This window comes from Protopterus annectens, chromosome 4.part0, assembly GCF_019279795.1.
Source record: "Protopterus annectens isolate FY-2018-M chromosome 4.part0, PAN1.0, whole genome shotgun sequence".
In the NCBI taxonomy this organism is placed as follows: domain Eukaryota; kingdom Metazoa; phylum Chordata; order Ceratodontiformes; family Protopteridae; genus Protopterus; species Protopterus annectens.
The window spans coordinates 303,716,392-303,736,619 of NC_056733.1; the positions used below are offsets into that span (position 1 = coordinate 303,716,392).

The 20,228-nt window shown below is 38.0% G+C and overlaps 1 protein-coding gene across 3 annotated transcripts in view; it reads right to left on the minus strand.

Moving 5' to 3' along the window:
* Nucleotides 1-20,228, minus strand: part of KSR2 (kinase suppressor of ras 2) — a 2,556,886-nt gene that overhangs the window by 1,509,085 nt on the left and 1,027,573 nt on the right. For all 3 annotated transcript variants that reach the window (XM_044068294.1, XM_044068293.1, XM_044068295.1), the window contains exon 4: nucleotides 17,853-18,363. In XM_044068294.1, coding sequence (XP_043924229.1) covers nucleotides 17,853-18,363 — 511 coding nt within the window. The remainder of the gene's footprint in view (nucleotides 1-17,852; nucleotides 18,364-20,228) is intronic.

The window sequence follows — 20,228 nt, forward strand, 5'->3', positions numbered from 1 at the left end:
TGACAGAACCCACAGGGTCAGAGTTGCTGGCGCCATGTCAGACTCAAAGCCTGTCACAAGTGGTGTACCACAGGGCTCAGTCCTGGGCCCACTCTTGTTTGGCATCTACTTTTCCAAGTACAAGCAAACACAGGAGGGTTATGGCTGACAAAGTTTGCAGATGACTGCAAACTGGGCCATAGTGGAAAACACATCTGACACAGATATCCTTCAGAAGGGTCTCACAGAAACGGATAACTGGTGCCAGAGCCATGGCCTAAAGTTAAATGCCAAAAATGCATAGTCATACCCTTCGGGAAAAACAAGGTTACCCCTAGCTACCAAATAGGTGGCAATCCACTGAGCATAGAAGAAGTTATCAGGGACCTGGGGACCCAGGTTGATAGTAGTCTGTCATTCGACACCCATGTAGCTAAAGTAGTTAGGAAGACCTTCTACATTGCCCACCTTATCATGAAGGGATTCTCATCTAGATCAAGGGAGGTCATAGTCTCCCTATACTCATCACTCATCAGACCAATGATTGAGTACAATGCCCCATTCGGAATGTATCTGACCCGACACTTGCAGCAGCTGGAGAGGCCACAAAAGTTCCTCACCAAAAGGATAAAGGGTCTCAAACATCTGTCCTATGCTGCCCGACTGAAAGAACTCCAGCTCTATTCAGTCGCCACCGCTTGCTCAGAGGTGACCTTTGCCTAACATACAAGGCCATGTCAAACCCAGATTTGATGAATATGCTTCACCTCAAAAATCTAGATCCGTCAGAGCCACAAGGGCGGAGACTTAAACCTCGACACGGCTATTAATAGGACGCTGGAGGGATAGATTCATCACCCAAAGACTCCCTATGCTGTGGAATAAAATCCCGGTATATGTGAGGCAGAGCACCTCGCTGGCCTTGTTCAAGAGAAATCTTGACCAATGGATGGGAGATCGCAGATATACCCCAGGGATTACCTCAGTGTCACTGCTCAACAGAGGCACAGCAAAATAATGGGTATAGTTCCCCATACTAAAGGGGTGGCGTAAGCCACAAAACTATGGGCTAGGCTTGTAAATGCCCTCGGGCAGATAGCCTAGTATGAACCTATGAACCTATGAACCTATAAAACCACCCAAGTAGAAAATCTTACATACCATGAAACAACCAGCTGCATTAGTAATACAGGGTTAAATATCTGAATATGTGTCAGGTGACCCAAGTTTCATTAGTGATTGGGATACCTACTAGACCTGGCATGCGTGGGGGTTGACAAGGTTTTGCCTCCTCAGCTTTCATCCAGAGAGAGTGTTGGAGATGTGTTAGTGTGGGCTGGATTGTCCCAGTCTCCTCATTGAAGGTGGGTTGTGGAATAACTATCACGCTTGGTTTACTAGCATGGCTGTGAGGTATAGCAGGTATAGGAGCGGGAGCAAGGACACTCCCCAGGTCAAAGCTACACTGCACACCAGCAGTATGTCATAGAAGAGCCAGTGCATGCAGGAGTAGGGCCTGAAGAACCATCATGTAGCTCATACCACAGTGTGCAGCTACGATGATTCTTTAACTGCCCCTTCACATCCCACGGACCTTCTTGCCAGCTCTGGGGAATAGTTAGAGACCCTTATGAAGGATGGATTAAGATATGTGAACTGAGATGGTATAGTGCACATTGGAGATGCCATGCAGTAGCAGAACAACCCCAATTCATCCATGTGGAGAAATAGGATAAGCTACTAAAACAGATTAAATAAATATATATATGTATTTATCATTAACAGATTAAGCTCAGTACTCTTTTATACACAGTAAAATATAAGCAGCTTGGCATTCCCAATTAGATTGTAGATAGAGATATGCCACTTAAAAGCTTACAGAATACAAGGGCATCACTGCAGTTATGTGGTCAGTATGAAAGATACAGAGCTAGAGATGGCTATTTTCAGCAACAAGATGGGAACGCAAGTCTTCCGCTATGCCATGGACAACATGGTTCATTTACATCTCATTGTTGACATTCTATATGTCAGAAACTAACTGTTCAAATTCATTTATGGATCTCAGTTAATTTTTAACTAAATTTCTTCATTATTTGGAAGGAGCAGTAACCTTCATGACAATATTTAAAAAAAATAATAAGGAAATATTCAAACTATGAATTCAGTGGCAAAATGAAAAAATGTAGACACCACATCTATAATACTTAAGGTCACAGGCTAATAGAAAAGAGAATGCATGACAGAGGAAAGACATTAATTAGAAGAAGGAAAAGCACCAGTCTGGAATTTAATATAAGAGGCTCAGACTAAAACATTTTTAAAGCAAAATCTAATTAGTTCCAGGTTCTTAAGGTTACCTATTCACTTGTACTGCCAAAGCAGAATGGCAGTCCGCTATGATGTATTGCACAAACCATTATTATAAAATTTTGAAACAGTTACATATTTAAACATTTATGTGGTGCTTCACATATTACACCACTGTTTTATGATTAAATTCCCCCACCTGTACTTCACAAAACTTCCTCATCAAGACTTTATTATCTGTGCACAGTGGCTCTAAGATCCACTATGTACTGCAAAGCAGTTGAAAATTATATCCATAATAGTAAAATTTGTCTTCCCTCTTCCTAGGCATAAAAGAGCCAAGTTCAAGGCAGAACACTACCCTTTGTCAGTGCACAGCCAAGTATGTTATATATCTGAACCCCAAATGCTAAACTACAGTCGTCTTAACTATAATGGAAGAAAAGTGCAACTTGTATTTGAGCCTTCAAAAAGATGAAGTGTTTGACATACCCAAAAGCAATTTTTATTGTTTAAAAGTTGAAAAAGGTAAACTTACTAACATTTTTACTGTCAGATTTTTACACTCAGGTGATGCGATGATTTGAGAACTGCTCCCTTTGGTGACCATTTTTATTGAAAAAAAAAATCTGAAGCAGGGAGCTATTATTTCTCTTGACATGATTTTCCATGCTATACCAAAAGGAAGAAAAGGAACTGTAACTCATACCCGACAGATGTATTTATTCTTAACAAGATCTTCTACAAATAGCCTCTCACATTACAAATAAAATTCTAAGCTTCACAACTAGGAATAAGAAGTCAAGGTCCCAGCAACAGGTGAAGTAAAATATTATACATACTGATTAGAAAAGGAATGAAACCTTTTGCAGAAAAGCAACCAAGAGATAAATAGATGGATAGATACATAGAAGGCCAGATAGATAGATAAAATGCAGCTGTGAAATGAATAATAGGATCTTTTCAGTTTTAATTATTCAACCCTTTTACTTGAATTAACTATTATGAATTATTTAATTAAAAACACAGAGTTTATGAGGCATAGCTAATGAACCCTGCAGACCAGATGTGAGTGTGGAATAAACCAGATATAAACGTGTTCAATACATAGAGAAAAAATGTGTATTATGTATAAATATTTACACTGAAATATATTTGTATGCTAGTAAAGTCTTTGTACATTGCTGAATAGAAATATATAAAAAGCAAAGGAAATTACCAGATCCCGGAAAAGCCTACAGACGACGATAGTACAACAAAAACGCAAACAGCAGCATGTCCTGCACATGTTGCTTCTGAGATGAAGCATCTATATTAATTATGTCTGCTAAAATGCTTGACTCATTAGTTTTAAAACATCTCTGCATGATGAAGATGGTAAGATTATCAAAGAAAGGAAGTAAAGGGGACCATCTGGCTAGGTTAACCAGTATTGCCTCCTAAAAACTGTATGAAAACGACTGGACAGTTCACATCTCATGAACACAATACTAGCTAAAGAATTCACATTCCTACTCAAGGAGGGCAAGTATATGGAAAATCTGGTCAATAATACGAGAGTTGTGAAAAATGAAATTTATTAAGATAGGATCCTTGATTTTACATAGCAGACTATGATGATATTCACAGTTTAATGTTCAATGGTTAATGTCAAAATCAAATGATGGAAGAGTACAGATACATAAAAAGAGTGACTATCAAATGCATCCATATGCAATACAACATTGTAAATGTCCAGTCATTAAATGTGTAAATCAAAGAACAACAGTATACCACAGTGCACATTCTGAAACACTGACAAATAAGTGAATCAACAACAATAAAAAAAAAATTGTGACACCCCAACCCCCATCCACCACATTCATCTTATTATCCCTAGCTCTGCAGCCGAGCAGCATTGGGAGATACATATTTCAATGCACTGCCGTTTGTCAAGGCCCACATTCCCTGAAAGGACAGTTATCATATTACATTTGGTGACAAGCAAACCTGAGAATTTCACAATGCCAATTAAGTGACATCTTTCTACAGGACTTAACTATTCTAAATTCTGTGGAAAAAAGTTATGACTATCTAAACAACCATCTCCAGACTCCATGACAGATGATGAAACTATGTGTCCTATTATAGACATTTCAGCTAATGAAGTATCTGCTTTAGTGTAGCTAGGCATACACCATGTATGCAGTGATGTAAATAATTTTAAGATTAATTATGTTGTGCAATGAGATATGGTAAAATTCAATTTAATTTTTTAAACATTTGTATATTTGCACTTATTTATGCCTATATATCTTATTTTGTTGACTGGCTTTATTTTGTTTTAGAAATCCAGACTGACTTTTTGTTCTTCCTGTTTTATCTGCTATAGAAAATGTTTTTCTCACAGCTTGCAGTTTATCTGATAGTCAACCTCTTGTCCCATAGAACTCTGATAGACTATATATACAGTGTACGTGAGATTTACAGATACTTGTTATCTTATCCAAAAGCAATACTTGCAGTAATTCCCCTTTCTAAAATGGTTTCTGCTAGAAAAATTGCTAATTTTTGACAGTCTGGGAAGAAAGTATATTTTTTCCAATTTAATTTTCAGAATAAATTTTACACTACCAGGCTCATATATTATTTTTTTACTTCTGTCTTTGGAGAATATAAAGCAGCTTAATGGTAACCTTTTCTCTTATTTCTCCTTTTCATGTTATTAAACATGCTCTATGTTCTTATGACGTGTCAGACACTACCTTCTTCTGGGTCAGTTGTGACAAGATTTGCTCGGTTATATTCTCAAAACCTTCCTGAAGATATTACAAGTCAAAATTTAAATTCTCCCCTGGACAAAGAAGTTCTGTTTCTCCCTTCTGCATCTGACATACTTAAACAGTTTGATGAGAGAGGAAAGTTGATACAAACAGTAACCCAAATCTTTCAACCTTCCTTTTTTAAGGCAAATACATTTTTTTCTTCACCCTTTCTTAATAGAGATTTCAAGTAGCAAGGTGCCTCTAAAAGGATTTAAGAAGCAATGCTAAATAGGCTCTAAAAGAAAAGGATATGCCTCTCAAAATCAAGGACAGTCCAAAAAGTCATGACTACTGGTCTCCCCTCCACCATCTCACTCTGGCAACATATCCCCTCCCTGAGTCATAATCTTCCATTGTGGCACCACATCTTGCAGGCAACTGGGTTTTGAAACTCATTCAACAGGATGCAGTCGGCAATGGAATTCCCTTCCTCCTTTCCAGGGGACCCTTTGTCCAGTAAACCAAATATCCCTTTTCCTTCATATTCTGGATCAAATGTTATCTCAAGGAGTACACTGAGCCAGTGCCTACACACCAGAAGGACATACAATTTTATTCAGGGATTTCTCTAATGCCAAGCAGACAAAATGCTTTGGAGGCCTGTGTTAGACCTCAGTCTTTTTGTAAGGGTTGCAAAGTACAAAATGTTGTCTCTTTAGACCCTATTATCTCTGATTCATCAACTAGTATTTATGGTAACGCAACATTTAGAAGATGCTTACCATCACATACCCACTGTAAGCACATCACATTTTTTAATGTTTTCTATAAATGAATAACATAATCATTTCTCTGTCTTACCCTTTGGACTAAATACTGCCTAAGGGTATTTGCAAAATGTCTGGCTCCAGTAATTACTTACTGTAAACCTCAAGTTAGTCACAGTTTTTCCTTATTCAAATGATTGTCTTATATCTGCTGATTCTTTTTCCAGTCGTCAAGAGTCCTTAGAAAATGTTTAGAATCTTCTTCGCAGTCTGGGTTTTCAAGTGAACTTCAAGAAATCTTTTCTCATCCCTTCTCACAGAATTATTTTCCTTGGATGTCTGTTAAATTTCTTTCCTCGTAAGAGTATTCCTTCCTCCAAAGTGGAGATGTTCCAAAAGTTATTTCCAGTAAAAAACAGGTATCTGCCAGGGAATTTCTCATGATCCTAGGGTACATGGCTTCTATGATTCTTATGATTTCCCCTAACCAGACATCACATGAGATACATTCAGTGTTACCTCAAATCAGTCTGGAATCAGCCGCTTCACCCTTTAGCTTTTCAGATCCTCACTTTGGGGTTGGTAAGGGGGAGGATCTGTGGTGGGCAGACCATTTCTCTCAGAATCCAGGTCTCCCTTTCTCTTCCATCTCCTCTTCAGTCTTTCACTGTAGGTGCTTCAGACCTGACATGAGGAGCAGGTTTAATGCTGACATCTAATCTTAGTGTAGTCAGCAGTTAGCCTGTCTTTTAGTCTTTTTTTATTTTCACACTGTGGAATGCTTTACATGTTATGCAGGTAGACAGACAAACCAAGTTCTTAGTCTCAAAGTTAAAATACAATTTGAATGTATATGTTTCACTGAATGTGATTAATTAAATACCACATTATTTTTAATGGGACTGCAAAAATAACATTTGGAACAGGGATGAGTTCTACATTTTTTGCTAACATAAACTTGTTGGTACATAGACATATCCTTATAACATAACTTATGCTTTAAATTGTGTGTTGTAGAACAGATTTTCAGCTATAGTTTTCCTCATGTTCTTCAAAACTTCTCTAAATAGGCCAGTTGTTGTCTATGATATGCTTAATTTGTATACAAGGCCCAGTATATGAAGTTGAAAAATACACCTTATTATCTTGAGACATACTAGAAGCAGCAGGAATTCTTGCCAAAAAAAAAAAGATTTGTAGCTGTATTTATTTGTAACCTTATCTAAGGTTATACCCATTTTATTTTTACTATAGCCTCTTGCTGTGAATGCACTATTAAACCACCTCAAATGCTTATTATTTGCTTATTGCACATACATGCAAAAAAAAAAAGATGAGCAACCTTACAAATCTCTGATATCATCTTAACATATGGACAGTCATACCATATACACCACCATGTTCATACAAAGCAAAATCCAAGACAATATATATTACAACAAAATTTCAAATTATTCAACTTTTTTGGAACAGGCCTTAATGACAATTTAGTTTGTGGGGTATAATTTATTGGAACTTTGACTAACTTTTTATAACTTACAACATATCTAGCAAATCTACGGAATCAATATTATGAAATTCTTATGATCTAGATTTTTCTGAATTTATTCTGATGTTGATTAATCAACTGCTGATACTTGTATGAAAATAGATGCTGTCTTTCTTTTTATTTTTTACAACAGCATATATATAAGTACTATTTAAAAATGTTATAGAACGGTTCACAAACTGTGCATTATTTCTCTTATGTGGAGTATGTTAACCAAGAAATAAAAACATTTTTTTTTTCAATTTGGAAACAAGTCAGTTAACATATTTTTAAGTGAACCTGAAGTAGTTATATTATTCTGACATCTCAAAAGTAAATGCAGCATAAGTAAAATCCATAGTCTGTTATCGATATTTTGCGTGATTAAATTATATTCTAGTAATGTATGTCAACATATGCCTAAGCTAAATGATAACAGATGGGATCAGAGACTTGATCTCATTAGTTACAGACCTCATTAATGTGGACTTATTCAGATGACTTTTACTGATACTCACATTCAGAGATTGTTCATATTTACTGATATTGGTGGACTGTAATGACAGAAGTTTGAGTGGCTTTTTATTGTTGAAATGTTTTGAAATGGATAGTTTTGTATTTATCGATTCATAGGTTTTGTTTCATTGTTTACTGGAAAAATGTTCAAAACTACAAATTTAAAACACAATCTGGTGCTATATTATCCAAGGGATATAATTTAATATAATCATGAAGGTGAATCTATGCATGGTCCTAAAAATGTATGCAAGGTGTGCCTATCATTTGAAAACAGCCCAAAGTTAAACTTAATCCACTACTGGTCAGATGCATTTTCTTTAAATATGGGTTTCAATGCAGTTTCAATGATTGTGAGCTTCTAGGGCTGAGATGTTTACTGTTCATTTTCATTGTGAGACTATATTGTTTTATTTAGCAAATGGCTGTCAGTGTTAGTCCTATAAAATTTGCAATAAAAGTTTTAAATTAAATCCAAATAGATATAATAATTGTATAAGTAAAGAAGAAATAGTATGCAGGTCTGATGGTGGTTATGGTAACTGGAGAGAAATGACCAAGTAATGGGACACTGGAATGGCTGCAGAACTGCTGGAGGTGGGGGGCTTGATCCATTGCCCTGCCTAGAGCCCTATGCCCTATTTGACCTTGATCTGCCACCCCCTGAGGAATACCTTCTACCATTTCTCCCCCAACTATCACTGAAGAATGGGTCTTTACTGCACCCTCCAGAGCTAAAAACACTGCATCAGTGGGTCCTGATAATATCCCAGGATGCCTCCTAAATAGCTTGAAACATGACCTGCAAGACCCTCTACAACCTCTACTCAACCACAGCCTCCAGACAGGCTTCATCCCTAGGGAATGGAGGACTACAATAGTCATCTCTCTATACAAAGTCAGACCATCAACAGACCCAGGGAATCACAGACCCTTAAGTTTGACTAGTCTTATATGCAATGTCATGGAAAGGATTATTGTGGATCTGATAAACAAAGACCAACAAAATCTTCAAATAGTGGATGCATCACACTTTGATCAACATGTGTCCATGGTAGTGATGAAATCCTTCTATGTGGCACAACTTATAAGTCAGGCCATGGCATCCAGATCTAAGGAGATCATAGTCCTACTATACTCAACCCTCGTTAGACCAATAACAGAGTACAATGTACCCTTTGCATGTACCTGACCAGGAATTTGCAACAGCTGGAGTGGCCACAGAGATTCATACAGGGTGCATATAATATGTCTTATGCTGACTACCTCAAAGCCCTGTCCTTGCACTCAGTTTCCTACAGACTAATGAGGGGTGCTCTATGCCCAATCCATAAGACATCCTCTGATCCGACCCTGATGGATCTGCTATACAGTCACAAAACAAACAGCACTAGAATTACCCACTATAATTATCTAAACCTCATCTGTGAAATAAACAAAACATGTTGGAGGGATAGATATGTATCTCAGAGGTTACCCCTTCTCTGGAACAGACACCAGATTAATGTGAAACAGAGCTCTTCCCTAAGCCTATTTAAATGCAATGTGGATTAATGAATGGAAAATTGCAAATCACCCCTGGCTTGTCTCCTGTTGTCCTTATGAACAGATGCAGTTTATAGATGCTCTAAGGCACAGGCATGTACCAAAGCCATTCTAGTTCATGGTCATTGATAACTGAGAAAAATGGAGCATGAATGGCTGGGCTTAAAAAGGCTGTTGGCCTAGTAACATCCTATGATCCAACTGATAATTACACATTACAGCAGTAACCACATAATAAGATATTAAATGAGAGCGCCATTAGTGAAACACCAGCTTATCTGTACATTAAGAGAAGGTGTTATGATAAGTGGGAATAAAGACTTGCATATGCTTATGTCAGTGTACATATTCCCACTGGGGGATCATAGAGAATAAAAAAAAAAAGAAATGTTCCTGTTGTTAAGAGTGGATGACCCAAGGTCAGGATGCCATAATCTCCTCTCCCACCCAGTAATGATGGTTAAAGAGCTCTACTAACTATGTTCTAATATTTGCAGTCCTATGTGCAGAGGATTAAGCCCATCAGACTAGAAAGTGGTTGAGAGGAAGAGATAAATCAACAAATAACAGAGGACCAAAATAAAATAGAATAACGTGTTAGTTCATTATATTATCAGATACACACACGCACACACATCACCACTGTTCTATTCTTATGAAAGTAAATCAACTCTTGGCTATGTCCAAAGACACCTTTTGGCTGAACTCACTTACCTTTAAATTCCAGTGTTGTGGGTACTTGTTCTCCCTTAGCTACAAAGATTCAATCACAAGGAATATATCATATCCCCTTACATAAACTACTATGGACACACCTTCCTTGATCAGATCTTCCCTTATTAAGGCTTTGGATGAAAGCTCGATTATAAAAAGTTGTCTCAGAAAATCACTCACTCAGGATGTAATTAATGCAAGAAGGATCAGTGCTATGCCATCAATTAGGCAGAAACTAGAAGATAATAAATGTATCTGCATGCAAAACAATAGTTAAACAATAAGAAAACATTAAAATGCAGTGCTACAATGTGTGTATTGCTGCAAAGCACACCTGTATTCTATGTACTTTGTTAGTAAAGATACACTTGCAATGTTCAATAGCCAAATGAGTCTCTGCAATGTTAACTACACATGTAAATTTTTTCTTTTAAATGTTACTGTCAAATGTCTCAGATCATGTCAGAAAATAAAACTATGGGACTTTTCATGAGCAGGGTTCCCAGGTGCTAATCCTGGGGAGTGCTGGCATCCATAACTGTGGTAGTGCTGACAGCCAGGGTTGACAGCCTCTGTGGCCGTAGCTGACAGTAAAGCTGTCTCAGAAAGGCTCATATACTCAGGGTGTTATCAGTATTTGACTGGCTACCCTGCATCCAGACTCTACCATGACCATGGACTTCATGGCCTGCATAGGCGGGCTGGAGATCAGTTCCCATGTGTCTCACAGAAGCACCCAGGGAGACAACATTTGCAATTAGATACCTAAGCAGCAACCTCTGCTCCCTGTCTCTGTATTTCATTTTACTGTAAAGGTCATCACACAAGCTATATTATCATGCATTCATCAAATATATATTCACCAGCTCCACACTACTGCCTATAGCAGCTATCTGTGCCTGAACCACTGACCTGCACACTTTACTATATGCAATTAGTAGGCAAGAGTAACCTAGTGCATCCCCTGATACTTGGGTGGTCACTGCCAGCCTATGTTCCACATCCAAGTCTTCCCAATTTAGAAGGACCACTCCACTTCCAGAAAAGGAAACCATAAATCCCTTCATCCCTAAAAGTAATTTCTGAGTTGGTTGCTCAGCTCTCACGATGAACATGTCAGAGGCAATGCCCAATGATTTGATCTTTGCATGAAGTATCCTACTAGATATCCTTCACAACACATTTTACAAAAGTTTATTATGGTCAACCACAGCATTCACATCCTGCACAAGTCCCTGACACACCTTCTGCAGATGCAACTTGTCTGTCTTGCCTTTGTCCAGGAAGCACATCCTAGGTCTGCAGAAGGCCTACAGCAATGCCTCTTTCTCCTAGAAGGTGAACTTTTCCATGCACCGCCTCTCTTGGTGGACCACAGCAAACCCTGTTCACTTGTGCATTATATCAGTCAGTGAGTGTAACAGGCAAACTGTGAGATCATCTGCGATGACCCCTATCCCCTTCTCACTATTATGCAGCTGATTCAAAGGCTGATTCTCAGGTCCCTATACAGCCCTGAACATCCTCCCCATAAACACACAGCAGTTATGGACATGGGCATCCTAGGCCCTTTCCTGCATCTGCCTATTGGCCCCAAGTATTGCTGTGCACAACATGTTATACCACCTTCCCAATGGATTGAAAAGCCTACCCCCTGTACAACATTTATCATGCTTCCTGTGTCCAGTCCTTCTCTAGATGCCAGTTGCCAAGGGTGTGCTTTAACATTACAGATGGATATGAAAGTGCCATGTCATTGTGATGCATTTCCACTTATACATACCCCACAGCATCTGCCTCATTGTTACTGCCATCCACTACAAGGGCTGAAGGTGTTGATTACAGTGCTGGGATAAATTACCAGGCAAGATTTCTCCCCTCATGATCTGCATCTCCAAATCTATAGAATTACTAGACAAAGTGTATATTTCACAGGTTTTACCCATAACCAGTGCTTACTCTCTATTTCATGTTAATAAGGCCTCATAGTGCACTAATTCATGAGGTGATTTGGTGGCATTTCTCTGAATCACAGCTGGAACATGATGCAATACTCACACTAGCCATGCTGGGCAAGGCTCTATGGAAGTAAGTGGCCACCTTGACAATGAACACATCCTGGGTAAATATGGAGCACGGCAGCTGCATTACAAATGTTAGTAGCATCCTACCATGCTCCATGTGATGGCTGAGCATGCATCTATGCACACAGGCCTAGCATTTTATTCAAGTGGATCTCAGCATGTACTTCCGATACTGTGAAATACAGAGCTCCATCGAAGAACACCAGGGAGAACAGGGGTTTCTTGTTCTTTCTGAACACAGACTTCCAAAAGCACTTACTGTGGTATTACAATGGGCCCTTGTGGATGCCTGAAATGGGTTTGCAGAAATAATGAGTGATGCCACTGGAATCACTTTTTCTTGTGAACAGTGATGACATCACTGCAGCAACCACCCTAACCTACTTCAGCAGCAGGAATTAGAGATTAGGGAAAAAGGCATTCAGACAAGTTTTGCAAACATTTTTTATTAATTTTTCCTCATCTTTTATGTGGTTTACCTGTATAAGGAGCTGTGCATAATTTGTATTATATGTCTAAAAAGAGACAATTCAATATGTCACAGGAGGTGAGAGTGAATCTCCTGGCAGCAGCATGCATACAGCAGGTGTGCCACTCCATTGTGTAATTGCACTTGCATATATATCATCTGTGTGTACTAATGTATATTTTTTTCTCATTGTTCTGCATGTTCAGTTACAGTAGAAAGTTGTGGAGCAACAGTAGTTGCCTCATGTGCCTGCTAGCACCTCTGGTGCCAGGTCACTAGTTCTGCCTCTCAGCAAGAAGATGGATTTCATGCTGCTGGAGGTGACATGGATGGATTGTTGATGGCCTACATGGCCATTTCTTAGGAAGGGGAGGGTGTGGTGGCTCCTCTTCTGACAATGGTCCAGAAAGATCTCACATTATGTTTTCATATTAGCTGCAAAGGCTTTTGTCTACCAAGATGTGACATCAACTAAATGCCTGCCTTAGAAACATGGAGCACCTCCTGATGTGGCCTGGTGAGTCACATTACTGTCTTGCCCGCAAAAAGTGGTCACCCCAGAGGTATAGCCCGCCTGTAACTTGAATCACAACAGCCACTGATAGCTGGGTGTTGAGCTCTAGGTTGTCCTGGTATCTCTCCCTGTTCCTGCCCTACTCCCATCCAATTCTTCCTTGTCATATCATGTCATTCTTCACATAATTCTTCATAGCTTGATCATTGACAGGCCCTCTCTATAACCAGTTGCCCACTGCCTATGTATCCAATTCATGTCTCCACCTTTTATATGTATACCACCACTCTCTATATCTCTCTGTATGTTACATTTGTATGACCCGACTACCTTTCCTTCTTCAACCATTCTTGTTATCTTCCAGGCCTAAATTTCTTTTTTTTTTTTATATATTGGAAATGGATCTCTGTACCCTGTAATTAAGAAATTGCCTTACCTCCCTAACTTGTCATATTTTAAGTTTACCCTTGTATGCGTTTTTTGAATTGCTATTTCCCAGTTTCCTACTTCCTGTCTCTCTTTTTCCTCCCTGTTAATGGAGGGGGGGGGGACTTCACTGGCACTTTGCTACACTTTATTGCACTATCTGTACAACTACAAATAGTGTCTGTACAGCCTTTCATTGTGTACGTGAGCACACGTGAACTCTTATGTGCTAACTTGCCTTGGTGGTGATATCCGCTACATCAGTCAGGCACTTTTCTCTTTATCAAATGAACCTGCCTTGTGCTTTTCTACCCTATAAAATAGCATTTCTATTTTTGCCTTTTATATATTAGTGCTACAAAAGCCCTCATACATATCTGATTAGTTGTCGTCAATGATGTGCTAAAGGCTGCACACCAAATCCTAGCCAGTGTCTTACACGTGAAATTCTTAAAATCCATCACTGCAGTAACCTCCCACCACTCTCACTGGTATACTAATTACACAGGGCATCGCACTATCAGATGGATGATGACCTATAATTTTTAAGCAAATTTGATCAAGAAAAATGTATTATATTATATGCAGATCATAAAGTGATGATATTGGTGGAATTTGAAAGCCCTAGAAATGAAATGTATATCTTGTACATCAGCTTTAAAATGTAGATTTTGGATCTGTAGCTCATCCTGCTTCTGATGAACTGAAACAAATTTGAAGGGAAAAACCTGCAAAAAAAGAAACAGAAGTTTTGTTTTGTCCTTCATGTTCTAAACATGCCTCAGACAAAATATGTAGCTGTCTCACCTTTGAATGTATTATTTCTATGAAAGTTTCATTTAATTTTTAATCATTCTCTCAATATATTGCTAATCTTTTTTTGCTCTGTTCCAAAATATGAAATGCAGACAGCTGACAGAATTACAATATCCATTCCAACCTGAAGCTGTATTTTATTGTTTAATGTTCTTGCTGTGATAAAAATAATCACTTGGCTGAAAAAATGATTTATTACCCTCCCTTCATTTTCTGGTGTAATTTATTGTAGTACCCTAATACAGAATTACAAAAATAAATCAACAGAAATATAAAAGACTGTGTTGAAGTAATAACACTCAACCACTGTATTAATGCCATCATAAATATAAAAGTGCTTGAAATTATCATAAAGTGAATTATGTGGGTTATACATGTTGTAATTCTTGTAAAACTGTCTCAAGAATATTCCATTCTATTCAAAATTAATTATGTTAAGACTTTTAGAGCTTCATAAAATGTTTCTCTAGCAAAGAAAAGCAGAAAACTTCAAGTATGAGTTATAAGGGAAGGCTCAAGCAATGAAAAATTAAATACCTTGATATTTTTCAACATAAATGTGGAGGGGACACACTTTTAAGAGTACAACAAACTAAAGGAATTCTAAGTATTTCAAGGATAGCAAAGATAAATGACTAAATAAATAAAACTGAGAAGTATCATAGCTTGTGTGGCCAAACAGTGCCCCATATTACGAATAAAACATGAATTTTCAATTCCTACAATAGTAATATCTTAACTTAGATATCATGGCTTTAATGACTTAACTTCATAAACCACCATCCTTTTTTCCTAACACTTCTCAAGCCAAAATACTTCTGTGAGATTGATTTACTGATTTATTTTTTTTTGATTGATTTAAATTTGAATTTTTTCAGCAGACTAGAGTTCAAAAAGAACACAATTTAACTGGGTGAGTAAGCCTGCTCTTCTCTTGACACTTCGATCATCACTCATGTCACAGATATAAAAGACACATGTTAGAGAGGGAGATAAGTTTATAGCTGATGCGATCAGCAAAAGCAATCAGATCCCAAGCAGTTCATACAGTATGTTAGAAAAAAAAAAAAAGACAGATAAATGTATTTATAGCTCTCTGTATGTGCGTGCGTGTGCGTGCATGTGTGTGCGTGTGATACCTCTCAGTGCAAGTAATTTGGATAAAGCCAAAAATAATGGGGGGCTGAAATGCCCAAAGATAGGGACATATTTTGGTACTTTTCTGTTAATGAGGCAACAGCTTTTTGGGGCTGGTTTTAATGCTGTCTTCCCTGTCAGACAGCTATTCATTGACATGTCAGTAATGCTTATTTCACTGTCCTGCTATGGGGTTTTTCTTTTGCCTTTCTTTTCTGACCATGTGCTGATAACGGAAAAGAACCAGTGAAACTCATAAATGGATGCAACACTTGCTGGGAAATAGCTGAACATTAAAAGAAATGCAAAACTTCTTTCTGCATGTCTTACTCTTTTTATTTCTCCGTCTTTTCGCAGAGTTCCTTAGAAAACTCAACATGAAGTCTTCAGTTCTTTTCTGTTAGTAGACTGAATGCAGGCTCAACTGTTTGCCAGGGAGCATTTTGTTAGCATTATAAATTCTGGAAAAAAAGTCCCACCCTCACAGACACTTACTACAGTCCATTAACTGGAGCTGCTTTAGGGATCCCAATTTCTTTTCAAACATGTTGCTGTACTGTTTGTAATGGTTTAATTAAGCAATAGCCCATGCCTGGGTGTGGGTTATGCTGGATTTACCCATGGTTGGCGTGGTTTGGTCACAAGGATGAAGCTCGAGTGGCCAAACAAAGACAATCGTGGGTAAATCCAGCATTACCCACACCCAGAAGTGGGTTATTGCTATTATACAATGACATTATTTAAGAAAAAAATACTTAGTTTTCTTAAATAATGGCATTGCATAATGTCTCCTTGCTGCCCTTCCGCAGCTGTCCGGTATTCTGTGGCAGTTCTGATGTACTGCGCATGTGTATGCTTACGCAGTACATCAGAGCTGAGGGTGGAAGCAACGGAGAAAGCAAGATCCCTGTTGCTTTTTAGAAAGTGCCCCGCTATGTTAAAGGAGTTTAACATAGCGAGACAGCTTTAAAAAAAGCAACGAAGATCTATATACAGTATATAGAGTATACAGAAGCATTCAAATTTACATAGATAGGACCAAACTTAATACTGACTAATCACAAAGCATTGAAGCTTAAGATTTAACAAATTTACATAGAATGAACAGATCTTTTACATTTTAGGTTGAGACATTACATAATGGTGAACATTGTGAGTAGTCGTTACATTCTTTTGCTTTATACAGTTGAGTTGTGAGAACTTAGACATGGTAAGGAGTATAGTAGCAAAGCGAGCAAGATTAGACATAGTAGGAAGTATAGTAACAGGAGAAGAGACCGAGATGGGTGATTGGATAAATGACAAGTAAGAAAGCAGGAAAGCATCAGTAGCTTTAGTATAAAGTAAGAGTAGAGGGTAAAGAGAAAAGTAAAGTTTAGCATATATATAAAACAGAGTGTCGTAGCAGTGACTTAGTGCCACTATCTACATGGGTATTGGCTAGGGGGTTAGAATTAGAAGTGAAGCTGGGAGGGAGCTAGAAAACTAGAAAAGCTGCATAATCCAACTACCTGGTGCCTGAACACAAGTAGTATAAATGTATTGCTTCAGATCTATACCCTCCAGTTGAAAAATTATTTGCAAATTTATTCAGATGTGCAAACATCATTCCACCTAGTGAAAAGGGAAAACAAGACAATGCAAAAGAAAATCATGGGCATTTTAACAGTATGTAGACATCCTGCATGTTATCACCTTTACGGAAATGGCAGCCAAGATGACATTGAACTATAGCCTAAGAATATAAACACATTTAATAAGAGGCGGAGGCCAGCATGATAAGGCAAACAGCTTCTGCAAGAGGTTGTACATATTAGGAAGCAGACTCATTACCTTAATACTGGACAAGCAGTGGTGATTCAGGTTTATAAGGTTATAAGAAAGATGAAAAAAAACAGCACCAAAACCCCAAATAAAATTAGTGCAAAATTAATTTCAAAAACTGTCATGATTATTTAATACTGTACAATTTCCTTAACCACATGCTTGTAGTAAAAGGTGCATTAAGTTAAGAATTTAAACTATTTCAAATCTATTGTGCAACAACTGTGCCATGCCCTGGACTAAAATGGCAAACTATCAGCCAGTTTCCTAACAACAGATGCACCTTATCTGGCCAGTAGTATAACCAAAGAGCCCCATCTGCTTCATCTTCAAGGAATCTAGGCCTTTCTTTAGACAGTTGGTAAATCACTGATTCTTCCATTCTGAAATTCTGGAAAGTGCATTTCAAAGTATACAAAATATGCATGTCACACATCTATTAAGACAGCAAAAGATACAAATACAAAGCATACACTTACTTTGGGGTCTGTGCTTCATCCACTCTATTTCCTAACTGAAACTCATGGGATTTACTACGATGCAGTGCTGTAAAGCCAGGGAGGAGATGTATCAGTTTACGTGAGGAGGGAGGAGGAGTTCCAGGGGGTTTCAATTTGTTTCTTCTTCTCACTGGAGGTGTTCCTGGAGGGGTCATTGTTGTGACAATATTAGGAGTCCTTGGAGGGGTATGTGCAGCATGTCGTTGCCTTGGAGATGGAGGCAAAGAGCGATGTCCAGCTTCCACTGGCGGTGGTGGACATAGTCCAGGATAGCCTTCAACAGTCAGCCTCTCCGTATGATTGTAAGTAGGTCCAAGAGTTGGCACTGGGTGGCAGTAATGTTGGGAGTATTTGGACGGAACCTTGGGACTCTGGGAACTATGAGGTCGATTCCACACTGTTGGCTCTAGCTGACTCACAGGTGTGTTCTCTTTTCCTGTATCAGTCGTGGGCCATTGGATGGCCCAGTCCTGTTTTGAATATCCACTCCCTAAAAAAAATAATACAAATAATGTTAAAAATAAGTGACAGATTAAAAAAAGCAGTTTGCAACACAAACAGGTGGCTTTAAACTTTTGAAGCTATGATAATGAAAATATACACCTGTAATATTCAGTTTTGATCGCTTATAAACACCCCAGCTTGATTCACAGTTGCTTTACTATATCAATTTGAATTTGTCACATGATTTTTTTTTTTTTCATATGTTTATTTATTAGTGTGTTTTGGGTGGTCCAAGTTCAATGCACCTTAAAGAAGAGCAACTCAAACTTTTTATCTGAAATGCCTCAAAATTGTTGCGAAAGTATAAAGTAAGGAGGAGGGGTGAAGCCCCTCAGATGGATGTAAAGGGATCTTATACCCTACAAAAATCCATTAGAGTTGCTTGTAAATTCCGTATCTTGAAAACATAATTTATAAGAATGTGTTTAATCACAATGTCATTTATAACTTATGACTAGGCTTCCATGTTGCAAGATTCTGTGAAGACAGTAAAACGTGGATGTCTTTCTAGTTCTTCTTAAGGGGAGGTTACAATGTCATAATTTACTGAACATGAAATTCTAATAAGATCAATGCAAAACAATTCTTTATAGTTTTATTTTACACTTGTTCTTGCTGTGCATTGACCGTTTTCAATTTAAAATTGTTTCTCTGTACATTCCTGGTACCTCAAGTACCTCCAAAACAGCAGCACAAAAGGTGCTTTGATTTAACATGCTACAAAGGCATATTTGGCTTGTACTGCAGTTCTGCCAATATACTTAGGAGTATGTCCATTCTTGCAGGACCCTGAACCAAGACTGGAATTGTCCCTCACAAATTCAGGCTAAGCGCAAATACTAATCCACTGCTGAAAACTTTAACATGGTTATGTATAATTTTACCAAGGAACTTTTAGGATAAAGCCTAGTCAATACAACCAATATGGACTTGATTTCTGAGAGGTAACTAACATGAAATAAATCTTCAAATACTGAGTTATAACTCAGAGCTACAGCTAAGTCTCTAAGGCTATTTCACTATGTGTGCACATTGTTCTAGTACACTTCTTCATAAGGGGAGTGTCAAAGCCATTTATAGCCTTGACAATGAAGTGACCCATATTTCACTACCCCTCTCCGATGCATTGATGCGCACAAGGACTTTAGATTTTTTCATCAACCTGAATTCAACTGAATATAGTTTCTGATCAAAACTATAGGCACATGAACCTTGCTATAATAATGTCATTTTCTCTTGATTTTAGAATGTAAACAGCATGTTCCATTTATTTATTTATTTACTATATCTATGACCTATAATAAGTACAGTTATGTAAGTAAACCTTACCATAGTAGTAGTTGTCTGAATGATCACTGCTGTAGTAGCCTTAGCTATATGGGCTATATCCAGTCAAGGATATAATAGCCATCTGGCTTCCAAAATGTCAGGACACCTTACAAACGACCAAACGGTCAGGAAGCTCTAGATGAGCTGACTAAAAGAGAAATTTAGGCAAGAACTTTTCAGACCTTTCCTGACAGCAGAAGGAAGGAGGATGAGTCCTGAAAAGACAATACTAGGAACAAAACAATGTCCACAACAGGGCATAAAAAACACATAAAAATAAAGGGAGGGAGGGAGTGGCTACTGCAACAGTGTTCATTTGAACATCTACCATTATAGTAAGTTTTACTTACAAAACTGTACTGTTACATTCTGAACTAAATGGTGACCGTCTCTCATTCTTTGCTGATACTTTTGTAAACTTATGAAGTTTATGCTCTTCTACTGTCCAACAATTATCTGGATGATTTAATACCACCTATATTCTGTTATTTACTGATTATCTATATTAGCAGAAAAACACTT